This window comes from Notechis scutatus, chromosome 5, assembly GCF_049901735.1.
Source record: "Notechis scutatus isolate UNSWTSFEM ecotype Mainland chromosome 5, rNotScu1.2, whole genome shotgun sequence".
NCBI lineage: Eukaryota > Metazoa > Chordata > Lepidosauria > Squamata > Elapidae > Notechis > Notechis scutatus.
Window position 1 is genome coordinate 29,063,609 of NC_142013.1, and position 19,955 is coordinate 29,083,563.

The 19,955-nt window shown below is 37.6% G+C and overlaps 1 protein-coding gene across 1 annotated transcript in view; it reads right to left on the reverse strand.

Annotated features, from left to right (window-relative positions):
* Positions 1–19,611, reverse strand: part of GAP43 (growth associated protein 43) — a 72,113-nt gene extending 52,502 nt beyond the window's left edge. Inside the window, exon 1 of the mRNA XM_087966397.1 lies at positions 19,222–19,611. Coding sequence (XP_087822523.1) covers positions 19,222–19,251 — 30 coding nt within the window. The 5' untranslated portion in view covers positions 19,252–19,611. The remainder of the gene's footprint in view (positions 1–19,221) is intronic.
* Between the last annotated feature and the right edge of the window lie 344 nt (positions 19,612–19,955).

The window sequence follows — 19,955 nt, forward strand, 5'->3', positions numbered from 1 at the left end:
AGGTCTTTGTCCTATCTAATGACCTTTTGGAAAGCAGTCCTAAAAGGCCAGAATGTTTTGCTCTAGGGCTGATATGGATGACATTTATATATCATTCATGAATTTATCTACTCCTCTATTAAAGCCATCCTTACATTCTTCTTCGGTCTTTAAACAAAAGACATAAGGCCTCTGTAGGACACAGGTGTCTAACTCATGGCATCACGTTGCCATAATGTGACGTTTCACGACTTTTTCCTCTTCACGGAGTTGGGGTGGATGTGGCCTGAGTGTGACGCATCCAGCCTGCGGGCTGCCAGTTTGACACCCCTGCTATAAGACACAGAACAAAGAAAGCCTAATATTGTGTTAATTGATACAGCCAATTAAGCTTGTGAGAATTGGTTTCAGCTCCAAGCAGTCTGGGTTTGTTTGGGGTAAATTATTTCCTCCAGGTAATCTGTTTCCCCTGTGTCATATTAACTGCTTTCTTTGGAAGGCCCTTGATAAAAAAAAAAAAAGTCACCCTCTAGCTGTGCTACTGTATCTTGAAGGCTGTTTCCATTTCACTCCTATACCAGGCAAGAATTAGAGGAGAAATCAAGGTACTGTTTTAATAATAATTTATTAAATATGCCACCCAACTTTCTAGTACAGGTATTCAAATTATAGAACCCCAAACTGATACTATAGGGATGCGGTGGCTCAGTGGCTAAGACACTGAGCTTGTCAATCAGAAAGGTCGGGAGTTCGAATCCCTAGAACCACGTAATGGAGTGAGCTCCCGTTACTTGTCCCAGCAGTTTGCCAAACTAGCAGTTTGAAAGCATGTAAAAATGCAAGTAGAAAAATAGGGACCACTTTGGTGGGAAGGTAACAGCGTTCCATGCGCCTTCAGCATTTAGTCATGCTGGCCACATGACCGTGGAGACATCTTTAGACAACGCTGGCTTTTCGGTTTTGTACGGAGATGAGCACCATCCCCTAGAGCCAGAAACGACTAGCATGTATGTGCGAGGGGAACCTTTATCTTTAAATTGATATTATTTAGCCTCTACTTGAAGTAGAAACCTTCTCGACAATTGACTCCTCTGATTAACTGCTTTTGTTGTTAGAAAGTGTTCCTAACATTCAACTGCAGTGTACTTCTGTGTAAAATGAATGCTATTATTTTAGATTTAATTGTCCTGCTCTCTGGAAAAAGCAGAACACATCTTTGTAGAGTGTTGGCAGAGTGCTTTCTCCTCCAGTGTTTTCTTAAGGATAAACATATCCAAGTTCCATCAAATTCTCTTTATAAGGTTTAATTTCTGGCATTCTGACGAGCTTCATTGCTTTCCTGTTAATCCTTCCTAGAGTGGGGTGAAAAGAAAAGTTCCTGGGATTGTGTTCAACCAAAGCATCTATTGCAATGTGCGTTACATGGAGCTGCTCTTGAAGATCAGTCATAAGCTGCAAGCAGTTATAGGTGCATTTCAGCATCTATGTTCATATAACACTCCACCTCACCTGCTACACTGGTTATCAGTAAGCTTCCAGATGCAATTCAAGGCGCCAGTTCTCATTTATAAAACCCTTGATGGCATACAGTCTCATTATCTGGGGCCTCTCCTAGCCCATCATTTCTGCTTGTCCCATAAGATTTGAAAGACCAGGCATGCTTTGTATCTTTTCTCTTAAGGAAAATCATTTGATGGAACTTAGAAGTATGTTTTCTGTGTTCTGTTCTGGCTCTATGAATTTTTAAATGATCTTTAAACACTCATATTTCTTCTCCAAGCTCATGGAGATATTGGCATTTTAACCATTACGGTATAATCTATCTTGGTTATTGTATGTTTTCTGTTATATTTAGCACTATGTGATGTTATTTGGTCTTGTTTTTAAGTATTGCATTACATTTAATAGTATGCTGCCCAAATTTCTAAGCCTTTGTAAATTTATTAAACAGAAATTGCTAATTTCTATGATTTGAAATATTTTTCAGTTGATGTAGCCTTAAACTATGTTTACCTTTTTTTGCAGCCACATTGCACTGCTGACTAAGCTAATATGCTAAACTCTTTTTCACAAGTATATTACCATGGTAGGTATCCCTATGACCTATACTTAATACTTAGGAGACTTTGTGACACAGCAAGCTAATGCTGCCCACAGCCTGGAATTTGATCCTGACAGGGCTCAAGGTTGACTCAGCCTTCCATTCTTCTGAGGTCAGTAAAATGAAGACCCAGATTGTTGGGGATAATATGCTGACATTGTAAAGCACCCAGAGAGTGCTGTAAAGCATTATGGAGTATTATGTAAGTCTATGTACTATTGTACATTTGATTTTTTTTATCTCCCAGCTGAAACAAAACTCTTTACTCTTATTTCCATTTGTTACCTTCAGCACACTTCTCTAGCCCACCTCCTAGGAGATTAGTAATCTAATTTTGTGTCATAGATCAATATATTGAGAATTTCCTTCACTAGAATGATCTTTGTTAATTTAATCCTGGTGAGCTTTTGTCATGTTCTGTCCTAGTGAATTGCTGAATGCTTTTTTGTTTTCTAATCGCACACTACTTCCCCAATATTTTGCCTTCTGGAAATGTTCAGATTGCAAGCTCCCTGCATTTCAGGTGGAATGGTCTTTACTGCATAGGGGTTCTGCTGAACCACATATCCTCATGTTAATCATATGTTGCTCATTGAATTTATAACCTTTCTGTTCTAATTATACCTCCTTCTTTTCATCTGTCATCAGAAGTCTGATTTTGATCAATGAAGCCATATTTTCCCCCATAAATGAATGAACAGTCACTGTAACAGAAGGAGCTAATGAAACACAGGATGCTTATAATGAGGATAATTAGGCATGCTGCTAACTTGGTCAGAATAAACATGTGTGTAGAGAGCATACTACAAAAAGGGAGCAGAAAGCAATGAAAATCAGATCAGAAAGAAATTACCACATGAATAGAAATAGAATTTTAGTAATTAACAACAAGAAATTATCTAAAGCTGAATGAATCCGTAACAACTTTCACATTCTGATAAACACTAACCCAATTGGGTATTAAATTTTTTTTTAATATAACTGGAAAAATAGGAGGGCACTATCCCTATCCATAATTTGTATTTATTATAGTGAAACACAGGTGTGCTTTTTCATTATAGGGAAACACATTATCATCCAATAATGTGATAGCTTCTTTAGTATCTGAGAATCAAAATGCATACAATATTGTATGATTGGTCTGCAAATCTCTTTGCTTTTATTTTGCTCAAAAGTATGTGGAATCCATACAGATGAGAGCCGCAGTGGACAGAAGATAGAGGTAATTCCCTGCTGCAAATTGATTTAGCAACAATAAAGTTTAAAAAAGGTATCCTATATATTTAAAATATATGTATGCACAATATAGAATAGCCAGAGTACTTCATCTAAACGCATTTCTGTTCTTCTTCTCTGGAGATTTCCTCTAAATTTCTTTGTAGAGAGCTACACTCTTCTTTAAATTTAGACAATGAATTTCTAAGATGGCCTTTACTGCTAAGCTAAAGGTGTCATTTTCTATGGCTCTGGGCACATGGTTAAGGTTTCTAAGGTCTATACTCTGCACAAAAGAACAACAAACGGAGTAGCCACCATTTTTCAGAGTAAATTCCCTCTATGTGTCTTTAAACCCTCTGTAACAATGTTGCATCTGTAATTACTATTTTTTATAGAATTACTCTAGCATCTTCAACTGCTCTAATCTCATCAAGAATTGATACATGAGTCTAGATTCTCTAAGGCAGAGTGAAGATGAAGTAGCCTGTCAGAGATGGTCATACTGCACCCACATTTCTTCCATTGTCCTGCTCCTTCCCCAGTTGCTGCTATTGTTATTAAACTGTTGTATTGCCCAGTTGTTTTTCCTTGTCTATAATCTTAGCTCCATGATCTTGTGCTATAATTGCATTCTTACCAGAAGAGTAAATTAATCCTATCTTACTATTCCCTTGCAGGAAAAGACAAAAAGATTGGGAGGCCTTTTTTCTTGAAGACTTGGTGAAGTACAATGTAAATATCATACAGATAACAATTCCAAATTCAGCAGAATTAGATATCCAAGGAGGATATGGAACAGGGAGTTGCCAGAAACACAGAAGAGCCCCAAACAGGAAGATGACATTCCAGTAGCAATAATGAGTTTTTGGAAACATGTAACCAGACAGAGAGAATAAACTGGGTAGTTCATCACTACTGGAATGGTGAGGTTTGAAATTTTAGTATGGAGAGCAAGCTTCAACAACTTAAAATAGTTCTAGCATTCTAACTCTCCGGTGTAAGTTTTCTCAGCTCCAGCTAGGTCAACAAAAACTCTACCAAGGAATAAAAAAGTGGTGATAGTGAGAGACAAAAGCAGCTATGTGCAAGTCAGATATGTTATTGTGACAAGTGTGCTAGGTTGCAGGTGCTGGGTTCCTTTTTCATTCCTTGGCATAATTTTTGTTGACTTTCCTGGAATTGAGAATCTTAGTTGAAACTTGTTTCCATACCAACATTTCAAATCTCAGATTTCAAATCTCTTTCTTACTTATCCATTACTTACCTACTTATGGTCAAGGATCAAGAAAGTAAAGCAAGTTTGGAAGTGAACATCTGGCAAGGAATATGGTATCCTGAAGGAAAAAAATGGATTTCTAGACCATGCTGTACACACTGATTAAAACAAAAACTCATAGACAAGAAAGATCTGTATCTCAAAAAGGTAGGAATCAATGGGAAAAGATTTATAAATCTTATCCAAAGGATTTTAAATGAAATTATAAGGAAGAAGAAGACAACATCACAGACTGCTAGGTATTAGGAACATAGTTGCATATGGTAATGGAGGAAGCATGAAAAATGGGAGAGTACACAGAAATCCTAGACACATTGCAGTAAAGGAGACCAATAAGCAAACACAGAGTAACAAACTGCAAGATCTGAAGGAAAGCAAATATAATCTGGTTTGCATCATGTAAATCTGCTTAGTTTGGGATGAACTGATCAGACTATTTGTTCAAAGGAGAACAACACATTAAAAAGATGACTGGTTTATGAAGAAGCAATGCATTTGTGAAGAAATGCACGTCTCTGAATATAAGAGTTCTGTTCATATCACTGCTTATAAGCAGTAATATTCTGCTTGTAAAATTATTAAAGAATGCTAATTGAAAAAATGATAATTGGAAATATTAATAATCATCATAATGTTCATAGAAGAATATTAGGCTTTCTTCAGTTGAAAAAAAATTATCAGCCATGAACATTTTTGAAATAAGATAATTTTTTGAAACTTGCATGACACCTGAGTCTTAATGAATTGTTGGTGACATACTCATATTTATTTAAAATGATTTCCTAAATTCATTTAATAAACAGACTATTTCTCAATAGTTTCAAAATTAAATGAAATCTTTTATTACATTCATAGAACATATTGTTTTTACAGTTTATCCATAAATTTACATTTCTTGTATTTTGAGCAGCTTAACACTACGCCCACTCACATACAGTATTATATTCCTAATGCTGTTATTAGGCCGCAAAAAAGAAAGAAAGAAACCTCTTCCAGATGTTTACATCTTGAAAACACAAGGCCTTTTTTTTGGCTGAAGTATGATTGGACCATCTGTTCACTAGCAGAAGGCATCTGAATTGGTACTGAAGTTCTGAGGACAGGTGGCATTCACAGTCCTTTATTGTTTCAATTCAATAAATACAGAATAAAAATGGTTTTCTGCTATAACATACTGCAATTCTATTATCTAGCACAGGGGTGTCAAACTCACGTCATGGTGGCATCACATGATGTACTGGGACTTTTTGCAGTGGTGGGCTGCAAATTTTTTAACAACCGGTTTTCTGGCTGGGTAGGCGTGGCCTATTGGTCGTGTGACTGGGTGGATGATGTTACTCATCACACCCAGCCCCGCCTCCTGGTCACTCACCTCAAAGGCAAAGGTAGGATTCAGCCGATTGGGGCTAATCCCACCAATGGCCCCACCCCTGCCCATTTTTTGGCCAGATTTTTGGGCGTTTTGGAGGCATTTTCAGGCCATTTGGGACCATTTTTGGCCCAAAAAGCCGCCCCAAAATGGCTTGAAAACAGCCAAAAATGGCCCCAAAATGGTCCCAAAGTGGCCAAAAACAGGCCATTTTGGGGGCATTTTTCAGGCCATTTTCCAGGCTGTTTTCTGGCTGTTTTAGAGAAGGGTTTGGGGCCATTTTTGGCACAAAAACAGTGTGGAAATGGCCTGAAAAACAAGCCAAAAATGAGCGGGGGCAAGGCCAGCCAGTGGTGCGATTTGCCAGTTTGCCAAATTGTGCAGAATCTTAACAACTAGTTCATCCAAACAAGTATGAATCAGCAGTATCCCATCTCCGACTTTTTCTCCCTTTGCTCAACCGGGCATTGGCTTGGCTAGTGTGTGATGCATCCGGCCCATGGGCCGGGAGTTTGACAGCTCTGATCTAGCAGAAGGAGCTGTCATTCTTTGAATCTAAAGGAAATTCCTTTTATTATAAACATTTTTATCAAGATACTAACCATTAGTTTTCCATAGGAGTATTGCTGTTTTGCTTTGATTTACCGCTGTTTTTATTTCCATGTTCTTGTTTTGCAAATCACTTAGAACCTTGTTTGGATTAGAGGTACATATACATAGGAATAAATAAGAAACAACTAAGTGAAATACCCAGCATGAAATAGACTTCATGAAACAAGATCTGAGATAAGGTTTGATCCAATGGCAAACCCTCTTTGTTTGCAGCTGAAGCAGAGGAATTCAAGTGGAGCCACTTCTCTTCAGAACTTGTCTTAGAAGTGAAACTCTGGAAACCAGTTGTAGTCGTCTCCTAATTAGGCACATGCAAGACAGAGCTCTAGGAAAAGAGAGACTCACACGAAAAAAATCAACAAAACTTCCCTCTCACAGCAGAGGCCAACACACATTGCATAAATCCAATAATTTATACAGTTGAAATTAGTTTTCATTTATAAAAAATGATGGCAATAAGATTAAGGACTTAACACTTGTTCAGTCAGATTTTAGAGGTAGCTTGTCCTAGGTTGCATAATCTAACCTCACACTGAATGGATCTCCACTGTCCAGAAAGGTTACACTATCAAAATGTAGTATTATAGTTTTAGGCAGGTTTTTGACAAACAAGAAAATAAAAAATGAAGCTGTGCATAGACTATCCTATTTTTTTTTAAAAAAAGAAGCTTCCTAACATCATGAACATTTACAGCCTGACACTGCAATGCCCAATGAAAACCCCAGACTATCAAAAAACAAAAATTAAACTCTAGTTCCTGGGTAGTTGTCCATACCAGTTTTAATACATTTAGAGTTTAGTTACAAACCATACTGGAAAGCAAGAATAAGAAGAAGCAATGGATGTTAATTTTAATCTACCTTGTACAGTGTTTCTGTATGGATTCACAGAACTTGTTATAGCAATAGCAAGCAATAGTACTTATATACCTCTTCATAGTGCTTTACATACTTCTCTGGGTGGTTTATAGAATCAGCATACTGTTTCCAACAATCTGAGTCCTCATTTTACCAACCTTGGAAGGATGGAAGGCTGAGTCAACCTTGAGCTGGTTAAGGATTGAATTCCTGGGAGTGAACTAAATTAGCCTGCAATATCGAATTCTAAAACTGCACCACCACAGCTCCTATAATTGAACAGACACTAAAAATATTGGCTGTTGATCTGTTGATCTTTAGTTTAACATAATGGTTTCTTTGAACATTATTCACATTGTGTAATATATGTGAACTGCATTTGCATTAGAACATTTCATGTTTTGTTCTAAACTATATATGATTTATTTTATATATTTCCCATCACCTACCCAACATCTGAAGAAATGGATTGCTATCTTGCCATATAAATTTAGCCTCAAATTGCCATTCATCAACAATTGTGCTCTGTGCGTAACATATAACTTAGCTTTCAAGCCATTTTATATTATATTCAATGAAACTGGCTAAAGATTAACTTAGGAAGTCGTGTAATATAAAACAATCTTCCTTAATCTATAGCCTCAAATATCATATTTCCTAGTAATTGGCCACTGTGGAGACAGAAATGAAGACTAGGTACCAGATAGACCTCTGCTACAGATTCAATCTGAACATATTTAATGAGGTTGCTCATACACAAAAAAATTCAGGCATCTTTTTTCCCCCCCTGTTTCTTCTAGCTCAAATATCACAGCAATACAGTATAAGGCAACTAAACAGGGCATTGGAAATCAAAAACTTACTTAGCTACCATATTTGTTAGATAATTAGATCCTCCTTAGTCTTAGGGGAGTTATGAAGTCATGAAGGAAAAATACTGAACAGCTCTTAGAACCATCCATAATCAGCCGCTATTCATAGTTATTTAAATATTATTTCTAAATGTGTGCAGTATGGATGAATTGCAGGCTATTCCTTATTCTACCCCCCTCTTTTTTTAACGAAAGCAGACATAGGTCAGCTGTATAATAGAAACACCAAAAGTACAGTCCACATGAACCCCTATTTGTGCAATGGGGGTATGCTGCCATGGACATCAACTACAATTTTACCAGATTAAGAACTACAAATATAAATTGTTATTTTTAGGCCAACTTTAAAATTTTATGAAGTTTCAAATAGTGCATTTTATCACATTCTTAAATGTATGCTTATGTATTCCCATGCCAGTGGCCTTACTTTGTCCCTCTTGAACTTGATAATGAAACAGAGGAAAAAAAGGTTGAAACTGGGATCCCCAACCCCCAGTCCATCGACTGACTCCAGTCCACAGCATGCCAGAAACCGGGTCACGCAAACAAGCATCCCATCTGCGGGATGCAGGCAAAACCATGCCCCCTCCAGTCTGCAGAAAAACCTCTCTCAACAAAAATGGTCCTTGGTGCCCAAAAGGTTTGGGGACCACTGCAGAGATGGTATTCAGCAGGTTTTGAACAGTTCTGGAGAACCGATAGCAGAATTTTTGAGTAGTTTGGAGAACCTGTGGTAACCTTCCCCAAGGAGTGGGGAGGGAATGGAGATTTTGCAGTATCCTTCCCCTGCCACACCCACCAAGCCATGCCCACCGAGCCACGCCCACAGAACCGGCAATAAAAAATTTGAATCCCACCACTGGGCAACTGGGTTAAAAGTACATTTCTGTTTCCCTCAAAACAAACACTCTTTTTTGTGCTCATGTTTAGCATTAAGTTGCATTTCTTATCTAGCCTTTTCAAACTGCAGTCCCAGAGGATGGCATTTCTTATGATGTGACCAAACCTACAAGGTCCTTGCAATCATAACTTTTCTGTCTTGGCTGCACTGTAAGGATGATGGTTATGTCAGTTATGTCTACGCCCCTCCAAGCCAGCCACTACTGCTTCCATAAATCCCTATGAAGAGAAAGTATTGATTTGATCCTGGGCCATGCCTAGACATTACAAGAAAGGTTTAAAAGATTTCACTGAATCTGGATGTTCTGATGTGATTAGTTCAGCTACAGTGTTGCTAATTAGATAGCAGAAAGAAAAACATAAAGGAAATTATTAGGAAAACAACTTTAAATTCCTGATTTAGAACAGTAGTGCAATTATGATTATCTTATCTAGAAAAAAAAATGCTCTGACAATGGTACTTTAAAAAAACAAATCTTTTTTGGGGGGGAATCACAAGGCTGAACACACTTAGTGAAAAAAGGATGACTAAGGACAACCTAAGCAGTTGTTTTTTTCGTTTTTGTAGAAAACATGATCAGTGTGATAAGAATAAATAAAACGGAATAACCTTTAAAAATCACAGATCAGTCTTACTACATGCAAGAGAGACAAAAAGAATGACTTCTTCACACATATAATTTACTGCAAAACTCACTTTCACAGAACATTTTTCCCTTCAACAGATAAAATAACTTTATGGAGACTAGGTCAAGGGATAGCCACAGCATTCAAATTATGCTACCATTTTCTGAGATTGCAACTGTCTGTCAGATGTTGGGGATTAGCGGGTGATGGTTGCTGACATTATGTTGTATTGAATCAAGGAATTCAGTAGTAAATTCAATTCACATCCAACTTCACCTCTCAGGGACTACAAAGTACACCTGTTCAGAACATGCTTTCTGATCTCAGCAGATGACATGATGTACCTCTCAATCTGTAGGCAGAAATGTATGCAACTGCATCTTTTGCATAGGTTTAGTGCAATGAATACAAATAAGTTGTTTAAGAAAGCAGTCTGAAAATGGACCAAAGGAAAGAAGAAACCAGAATAAACACAAATGAACACTGAGAAGGATTTGAAAAATTTGAAGATGAGACTAGTAACCTAGTCTCATCACATTTTAGGAGGAAGTTGAAAAGACAAACATCCAAAATCCAAAAACCAAATGAGGAGTAGGAGGACACACAATACTGCTAATTTCCTGAAAAAGAATAGCACCTTTATGGCACTAACTACAATTACATCCATATTTTTCCTAATGTTATTTTTCCACATAAGCAAATCAGTATGGTTTCCTCATGGAAAGAAACGTACATTATTGTGGATGTGGATGAGTTGCCTGTGCAATAACAAGAGGCACACATTAAAAAAAAGTCCTATATAAACTAAGAACTCTTCATCATCCATATATCAATTTCCACAAGACAAAATAGATACTGCCTAATAATGCAAACCCTTGCCCTCACTCTGTCCTAGACATCCATCTTCACACACATATGGATGGATCAATGGGATGTTGAAAGTGCTATGTGACTTGGCATAAGAGTTTATATAATTGCAAAAACAAATCAGGACAGAGTTGATTCTTCATTCTCATGGACAATATTCTTCAAATCACAAACACTACCTTTCAAGATTGAATACATTTGATAGTCTTTATCCAAGATGAAAGAAGATTCATGGAACCAATCAACTGATTTATTTATTTTATTTGTCAAGCATGTATTAGATAACAGATATAATTAGAACATGATTATGATTACATGAAATGGGTACAAATAAAAGGGGACATTAGCACAGGGACGGTAGGCATATTGGTGCACTCATGCACACCCCTTACCGACCTCTTAGGAATGGGGTGAGGTCAACAGTAGACAGTTTAAAGTTTTGGGGGGTTGGGGAAGAAACCACAAAGTCAGTAGTGCATTCCAGGCATTGACAACTCTGTTGCTGAAGTCGTATTTTCTGCAATCGAGTTTGGAGCGGTTTACCTTAAGCTTATTATTATATAAAAATATTAAAGACAAAATATTAAAGACAAGATGATGCCACAGTACATCTGTTAATCTTTTATACCAGGGGAATCTTTGTTGTCTTTATTGCTGATGAAATAAATTAGCACAGTTTAATATAAAGAACAATTATTTATATTATTATTAATTATTATTTATAAGAACAATTATTTTCTAAGAAAAGCAAACTTTGGTAAATATGTCTTATTTATTCTCTGACCTGAATGACTCAGACATGTATAAACTGGAAGGTCCAGCTCTTTTTCACAAGCTCGCCTCTGCTTTTTCCCTTTTTTTAATATATTCCCCACCCTCTCTCACCCCCACACACCAAACACACCAAACACCCTCACACACATACACATACACTCATTAGCTTTTGCTCCTTCATTTTCACTGCATCAAGCAAGAATGCATCTTGATTGACTCGAGTTACAGCTGTTAACTAATGTTTTGTACATATTGAAGAAAAACATTTTGTGGGCTTTTTTTCTTTCATAAAAGATCTCAGTGAAGACTACTGTGACCCAGCATCTGAGAACTGTGAATAGTTATGCAATGTTAAGTACATTTATAACTCAGAATTCTACTGAAGCATCCATTTCAGAATCACAGAAAGAAAGAATTACATGAACAAAAAATAATAATAAACTCAGTGGAAATCCAACAGGTGAACATAGTGCAGGAATAAGTATTTTGCTATTTCTACATGCTGGCTATAGACGGGGTGGGATTCAAATTTTTAACAACCGGCTCTGTAGGCATGGCTTAGGTGGTGGGCGTGGCTTGGTAATCATGTGACTGGGTGGACATGGCTTGGTGGTCATGTTATTGGTTGGGCGTGGCCAACTCAATATCACTCACACTGAGGCACGCATCTCCTTGCCTGGCCTCTCATGACTGTGGGGATGCTGCAACAGTTGTAAGTGTGAAAATGGTCATAAGTCACTTTTTTCAGTGCCATTGTAACTCTGAATGGTCACTCCACACAAGCAAAGTACCAGCAAAGGAGGGGAATAAAACTCCAGAGATGTTCCTGAGACAGGAAGTCTAGTCCTGCCAAGAATGTAATAAGGGTTAACAGAGAAGCAGTTTCTGTAAGCAACACCAGAATGTTTCCTTCCTGCCTTCCTTACAGGATTATGCCAGTAATTTCTTCTAACAACCAGTTCTCCAAACTGCTTAGAATGTTAACAACTGGTTCTAGCGAATAGGTGCGAACTGGTAGAATCCCACCAGGGGTGGGATTCTACCAGATTGGGAATCTCTCTTTATAGATTGGAATAGATTGGAAATCTCTCTTTACCAGCATAAAAATAGAGTACACAAATGGGGAGCTCATTAATATATTCAAGAGAATGTCAATCAGGAACAAGAAGCATGTACTGAATATCTTCACAAAATCCACAGCTGCATCTCTAACTTGCAAGGAACTCTGTAAGTCAGTTAGGCACTTTGAACCCTTTACTCATCCCAGTAATTAAAAGGGGATGCACTTCTGTGTGGCTGAGAATTATCTGTTGATGATGCAAGCACATGGACTCCTCTCATCTACCTGGTACTAAAGCAGGAGGGAGGATCTACCCAAATTATCCCCAGTTGCATCATTCATGTGAAGATCATCACCCCTGAGAATACACTTCAGGAAAGATCCTACATACTTCAATAATATGCAGAATACAGGAAGAACAACCCAGGGAAGATACTTTAGTAAAGTAGTAATCAATTCATTTCTTTACATTACAATTTTACTACTTTAGGGATTTGTGGATTTTTTTAGTCCAAAATAAATTAGAGAAATCTTTTTCTGAGGAAAGAGTAAGAAGAAAAGATCCAAAGTAATCTTATTTTCCATTTGCAATGAGAGGAGAGAGATGAAAAATTGTTTTCAAAGAACTCTTCTTTGAACTCAGCTGAGCAAAAAAATGTCCATTTTATATCTTATGACCAGTTCGAATTTTGACTTACATATGCATCTATACTTCTTATGGCTCCCATGTACTGACCTTCATGGCTTGGATTTTTTTCTCCATGATGTTGGACTGTCCAGAGTCCCAGGGGTGTCAAAGTCGTGTCATCACAGCGTCGTCACATGATATATCACAACTTTTTCCCCTTCGCTAAACCAGGCATGGGTGTGGCCAGCACATTACGCATCTGGCCACGAGCTGCAAGTGTGACAGACTTGGTCCAGATGATTCAACTGTGCCTGTTGTTGGGGAGCCTTTTTAGCTTTTATTTTTGTTTTCTTCATGCAAAAGAGTACTGTATGGACTCTACTGCATAGAAGCTTTTTTTCTTAATAATGCTTATAATGCATGGCTAACTGGTGTGGAAGTTCCTTAATCACATAAGCAAGGCGAACAGCTCAGACCTATGATTATTTTGCATTAAAAGCCATGGTGGTGCATATATTCAAAGAACATATGTGGGGTGTTTTTTTCATTTTTAAACAAAAAAAAAAACACACTTAAAATTGTACAGAAACATGATAAAGTTTTAAAAAATACATTTAAAATATTTTGAAAAACTCTATACCTTTTCAATATAATGAATAACATACTTGTATTATATACAGTACTCTAAAGTAGTTAAGATATGCAACAGCTACTTTTTATGAGCAACTCAGCAGATTGCATACATGGTACTTGCAACACTAGTGCCATATATCACATCAAGACTGTCCCCCCATTAGTTGAGTAAAATAGTTGTCTTAGTATCAGTTTATTCATTAGCTATTTAGTTATCAAAACATATTAATATTAATAAACATTTATTTTACCAGAGGTGGGAAAAATAGTCATAAGATTTTCTCTTTGTAAGCCAAAATAGTTGGCTTTGGTTATTAAACACTTTGAATTCAGGACCTCAACCTTTTGCTGCACACTTAAGAAATAAAAATGCTACTCACATAAACTGAATGTTATGATGCTTTCTCATACACTGCCAAACCCAATATGATAGCAGCTCTTGATAATTCTCTGTCCCACCCATAACACTGAAATCACATGACATGCGTAATTTCATAAGCTCCAAAGGACTGGTGTATTTTTTTAATTTTTAAAATGTTGATCAATGACCCTACTATATGAATATTTATTTTGTATTCCTGAAAACAAGAATGAAGCAGAAGGCGGTTGGACAATGCAATATTCTTCTTTGAAAACTGAACATCCTGTTGATTTTTTTAAAAAGTCCATTCAAAATAGGATGCTCCAAACTCTCAGATGGTAACAATTGACTCCTCAAGAAGACGAAAAACATGCAACTGGGAAAAACCTCCTAATTGATGTGGGTTTGTTGGTGGGGGTTTTTTTAAGACATGCATTAAGCCTTGCAATAATGCATGCCTCCAAATCATTGGTCAAAACCTATTTGGTTTTAACAGAAGAAAAAATTACCCAGGCTTGCAGTGTAGAACCTGCAGCTTATATTTATACAAGCAACTATTTTTATATGCATGGAATTTCATGAACAGGAGATGCAGAGCCTTGCAGCCATCCACCACATCAACATGCAAGCAGAGCATCCGTATGAGACACAAAACCTGTCTGTCATTATGAACAGCCTAGTCCTGTTCCCTGCAGCAAGGAATGTTTCATACACTAATCACAGCAAAACAAGATGATATGTACTCTCATACTACAGAACTGTTTTGAAAAGGATGTAGTATATCTGCAGCCAAGGTAATGTATACTAAACTCATAATCTGAGAATACTGCCTTTAGGAAAACCACATCATCTTATCCTTGCACAGAAGGACAGCTGTTGGTTAAGCAATATTTTCCATATGGGTTTGATATATGCTTTTATTTTATTATAAATAAATGATTTGAGGGATTTTCCCAATGTCCAACAGTAACAAATATACATATCTCCATCTGAAGAATTACTTTCTTCTGCGTGCACAAATATCTGTTGAGTTTAGGACAGAATATATTACATGTGTGCTCTTCCCCCACATATATGCCTTCAGATTGTTTCAAATATTTTATCAGAAACCCTAAACCTCTTATCAGTGCTATTATAGAATGAAATACTGATAGAAAAGTTGTGCTTGCAAAAAAATAATGACTTATTCCACTAATCATCTTTGTTGCTTTTTACATTATGGAAGAACTACATTCAATAAAGCCTCCTGGGATGTTCATACATGCAGTGAGAGATGGCTTACAGTAAGTGATTTATGAAAAATCAATTTCCATAATAACCAAGGAGTTCAGAAAATTTCAGAGGGAGAGAAAGAAAGGGAGGATCAAGAGTTAGCGTTTCCATTTGATTTATTAGAAGTCTTTAAAGACATCAGGGGAGAAAAGGAACACATAATCTGCCAAATCATAAAACCATGGAAAAACTTGCATGCTGAAATTAAGAAGTTGTGAAAAGTTACCTAGCATCACTACTCAAGTTTGATTTTAATTTATGGTGAATGAAATTGGCTGGGTTCTACTGGCTTATTACTACAGCACACTTACTGTAATAATCAGGTGTCTGCTTCCTCCATTCAACCCACTTTACCCCCACAAGGAGAAAATTGTTTCCCTCCTTCATTCCCCCCTCTTGCTTCAGCATTGAATGGTATAAAAGCAGTACCCACCCACCCCTGTGAGTTTGCAATTTTTATAGCATGAGGCAGAATTCAGTTGTTTTCAAATGGGATCTGCAATAGGCTAATATAATGTAACCTCCTCTCAGAGTTGATTCTGCCTTTTTCTTCCCATCCTCCTGTCCTTTTTTGCCCATTCCTGGCATTTCTAGTGTTAATAAGCAGTGCACTATATGGCTGTGATTATAGCAACAATCCTCTAGTTTCCTTGCCAGTTACATTACATGGCAGATGATAGATAGATAGATAGATAGATAGATAGATAGATAGATAGATAGATAGATAGATAGATAGACAGACAAGCAGGCAGGCAGGCAGGCAGACAAATGAGCCCTACTTATCCTTGCTGCTCATGTGGAAAAGGAAAGAAATGCAGGCTTTCTCCTACCTCTTTCTTCCACCCCTCCCCTTCTTTCAGTTTCATGGGTGTGGCATAGTTCAAACCTTTCTTTCTCTTAAGCATTAATGTGTTGATAAGAATAATAAGATAAGAATAATTTCAAGCATTAATGTGTTGATAAGAATAATAAGATAAGAATAATTTCAAGTGCAAGTGAGAAACACTGATTCCAGTGTTTTATCCTTCCTTCTGTTCACAATTGAGCATCCACGTACTTATCTCCTGTATACATACATGCGTACAGGAGATACTGTTTCACGGAGTAGCATGTCTAGTCAATTCCTATCTCCAGATCCAGAATGTAATATCAGCTTCAGGAGTGCATGATTACAATTGTCCAACTCCACATTCCTATTTGCCATCTGCAGTACCTATCAACATTATAAGAATGTGTTTTGAAAGCCTTAATGGGTATGTTAAAAATCAGGCTAGTTGCCACTGTCAGGTCAGCAGGTTTTGTCATTTCACTACAACCTACAGACATTGGTTGGGACAGATGAAATGTATGATAAAACCCAACAATATTATACAATTAATTTTATTTATATCTTACATTTATCTTTATAGGATTCAGTGTATCTGACAAACACAAGGATATGGGCCAATGTAGACAGGCACCCTATGTAATTAACATACAATTTCTGTTACTTGCATTTTGCATACAAATCCAGGGAGGGATTCCCTAGGTAGCAAGGAGACCTCCCTATGATTTAGAAACACCCACTTCCTATCATAGCAATTTGATGGCATCACTGCTATTTAGCTTTCCTGTTCTGAATGGCTGTAGAGAAAAGAGAGACAAGGGTCAAATAGGGGGTAAGGGTCTGCTCTTTTTCAGATCAGAATTTTATGGAATGATTTAAAACTTTTTGTGCAGTTTTTTTTTTGGTTAAGTGTAATTGGCTTATGCAAAATGCAGTATGCAAAATGCAGTATGGCTCAAAGGGTAAGACTGGGGATACATGTGTTTGTGGGTGTGTCAAAGTTGAAGTTGCACTTCTATGTCATAAATATGTGAACCGGAATATACATGCCTGGGTGTGTCTCTTTGTGTCTGCCAAAAATACATTGATTTCTATATTGATAAGTATGTTTAGATCTATCAATTTCTGACTGTATTCTTACATTCATGAAAATGTGTGACATAAAGGATGTATGAGGAGGTTTGCCTTTTGCGTGTGCTTGTGCTTGTAATTTTATGATTTAGCAGCTTCTTTGCTACAGATTCATAAAAAATCATTAAAAAATAGGATTTCTAAGGCAAGAAATGGATTTTTTTCCATATCTTTTGTAGCTCAGTTTTGAAAAGATGATTGACACAACTTTACAGCCTATCATTTCCAAACCTTGAAATGATTCTACCTTATTCGAATAGTTACTAAGCTTCACCATTACTGTGTTTCAATTTGCCTTTCTGTCTGCCTTCTACCTCCTCCCTTTTTTTCGCCCCATTATCTTCTGGCTAATCCATGTCTCATTTCCATAATATTTCAGGTTTTACTAAGTGTAATACGAACAGAAGTCCCAGACATGTATGGAGAATAATAACACTATTGCAAGGGGAAGTTCTTCACACCAGCCCCACCCTAGTGGTATACCAGACTATCTTTCCAACACTATGCTGCTTCGAAAAATATTTTACATTTTTGAATCAAATATATCTACAGTAATTATTTCAACCGAGGTTTTTATAGGATCATATCATTTTTTTCTTTATTGTTAGAATACTGCGTTAGGCAATAACCATTTCTGAAAGAGTACATTTTATTTCACTGAAAAAGTACATTTCTCTTTAAAATGCATATATTAAAACCTTTTTACAGGTACAGATATCAAGGCCAAAAATATTTTATGATTTCAATAAATCCATGTGGAATGACATAAATCCATACTATTCCTCCTAAAGCAGCATTTTGAGTACATTGGTGATTCCAAAGAGAAAGAGTTTGGCACAATCCTTGTTTCATGGCCAGGTGAAAGATGCCTTCCCAATTTCTTCACAATCCACCTCTCCTGCCATTAAAATAAATTACATGGAACCAATATCATAGAATTAGGTTTCCACCAAGTTAATTCCATTTCATCTTTCCTATCCCATCAGAGCTAAGACCTAACAGAGGCGTGGTCCTCTATCGTTTTACCAGATTGTTCAAGTGCTTCTGGCATGAAAATTTGTGAAGAAGAGGGAATCCCAGTTCTTCTTCTTAGCCATTTCTCCATCCTACATCAAATTTCTCCTAGCAGTTAATTTATTTTCAGTTTAGAAAAATGGTATCATATGTAGGAGAAAAAGAAAATTAAAAGATAACAAATGGGTAACTCTCTTTTCATTTACATTATCTTACAATGGAAGATGGGGAAACACCCATGATTCAAAATCTCTATACAGCATGCCTTTTAGTATCTGCCAGAGTGAACACCAACATATTAAAACCTTTCTTATATCTTGGAAAGATTTATATCATAGCTTCAGAAAAATAGACAGAATTGGAATGACTATCCTCCTTCCTTCAGTGCAAGCCAAAATCAACTCTCTCCTCTTTGCAATCCACATTCTCCAAATCCAAGACAGACTATTCTCAGAAATTCCATCTTCTTCCCACTCTCTCAGGTGCTGGTTTCAGGGGGAGGGGGTTTCCCCCTTGTTTCTCCCCAATTCTGATCATTAAACAGCCTTCCCACCTTCCACCTTCTGACTCCACAGGCAAAACATACACGCGTACACACACACCCCACTGCATTCATGGAAGGGGTGTGTGATCTGAGCCTTCGGCGCAAAGATGCTTAAAGAATTGCAAAGGAAAGAGCCTCTTAGAAGCAGTCGCCTCTCCCTCCAAATGTCTGTGTGTCTGTCTGTCTGTCTGCGTATAGACAGAGAGACACACATTCAACACATACAGAAACATTTTAGTCAACAGCCTAGGAATTCCCCAACAGATATATATGTATAAAAAAAATATCTCCAGCTCTACCTGTTTTGTTCTTCTCATACAGCACAGCATGATTGTATTGTCCCCTTCTTCCTTGTGGTTCCTTCCTTCTCTCTCCTTTTTCCTCCTCTCTCTTTCACTCTCTCTTATCTCTCCCCCACCCTCTCCACTCCCTCCCTTCTCTCCCTCTCTCTCTCTCTCCCCCTCCTTCCTTCTTACACACACACACACATACACACTCACGGACGCACACTCAAACACAGGCACACACAGAGAGAGAGAGAGAGAGTCAAACACACACACACGCACGCACGCACGCAGACACCGGGACAGTTAGCAGTATCTGTAAGGTTCACCGCTGTTGCTCATCACACATGCTGTTGCCCGCGCCTGCTCGCTCGCTCGCTCCCTTTCCCCTTTCCCAGAATTGTTCTCTGGCAGCTCTCGGTGACTAGCCCTTCACCCCACCCCCACTATCAAGGCAACCACCCCTTTCAGTCCTTTGCCAGCCTCATGAATGTTTAAACATATCCAATCTGGACCCAATTACCCAGCGACTTTCCCACTGTTCAGAGATTGCTAGGAAAAGGGGGAGAGGGAGGGAAGTCCATTGCAGATTGTTCGGAGGGGTGTGGCAAGGTATGGTGGTCGGAAGGCAGCTGCCTTTCTTTGTGCTTCTTTAAAGAAAACAATAAACAACTATGAAGATATCACACATGTAGAATAAGATCAAACAAGGGTTCTAAACACACACCAGAGATTGTGTGTGTGTGTGT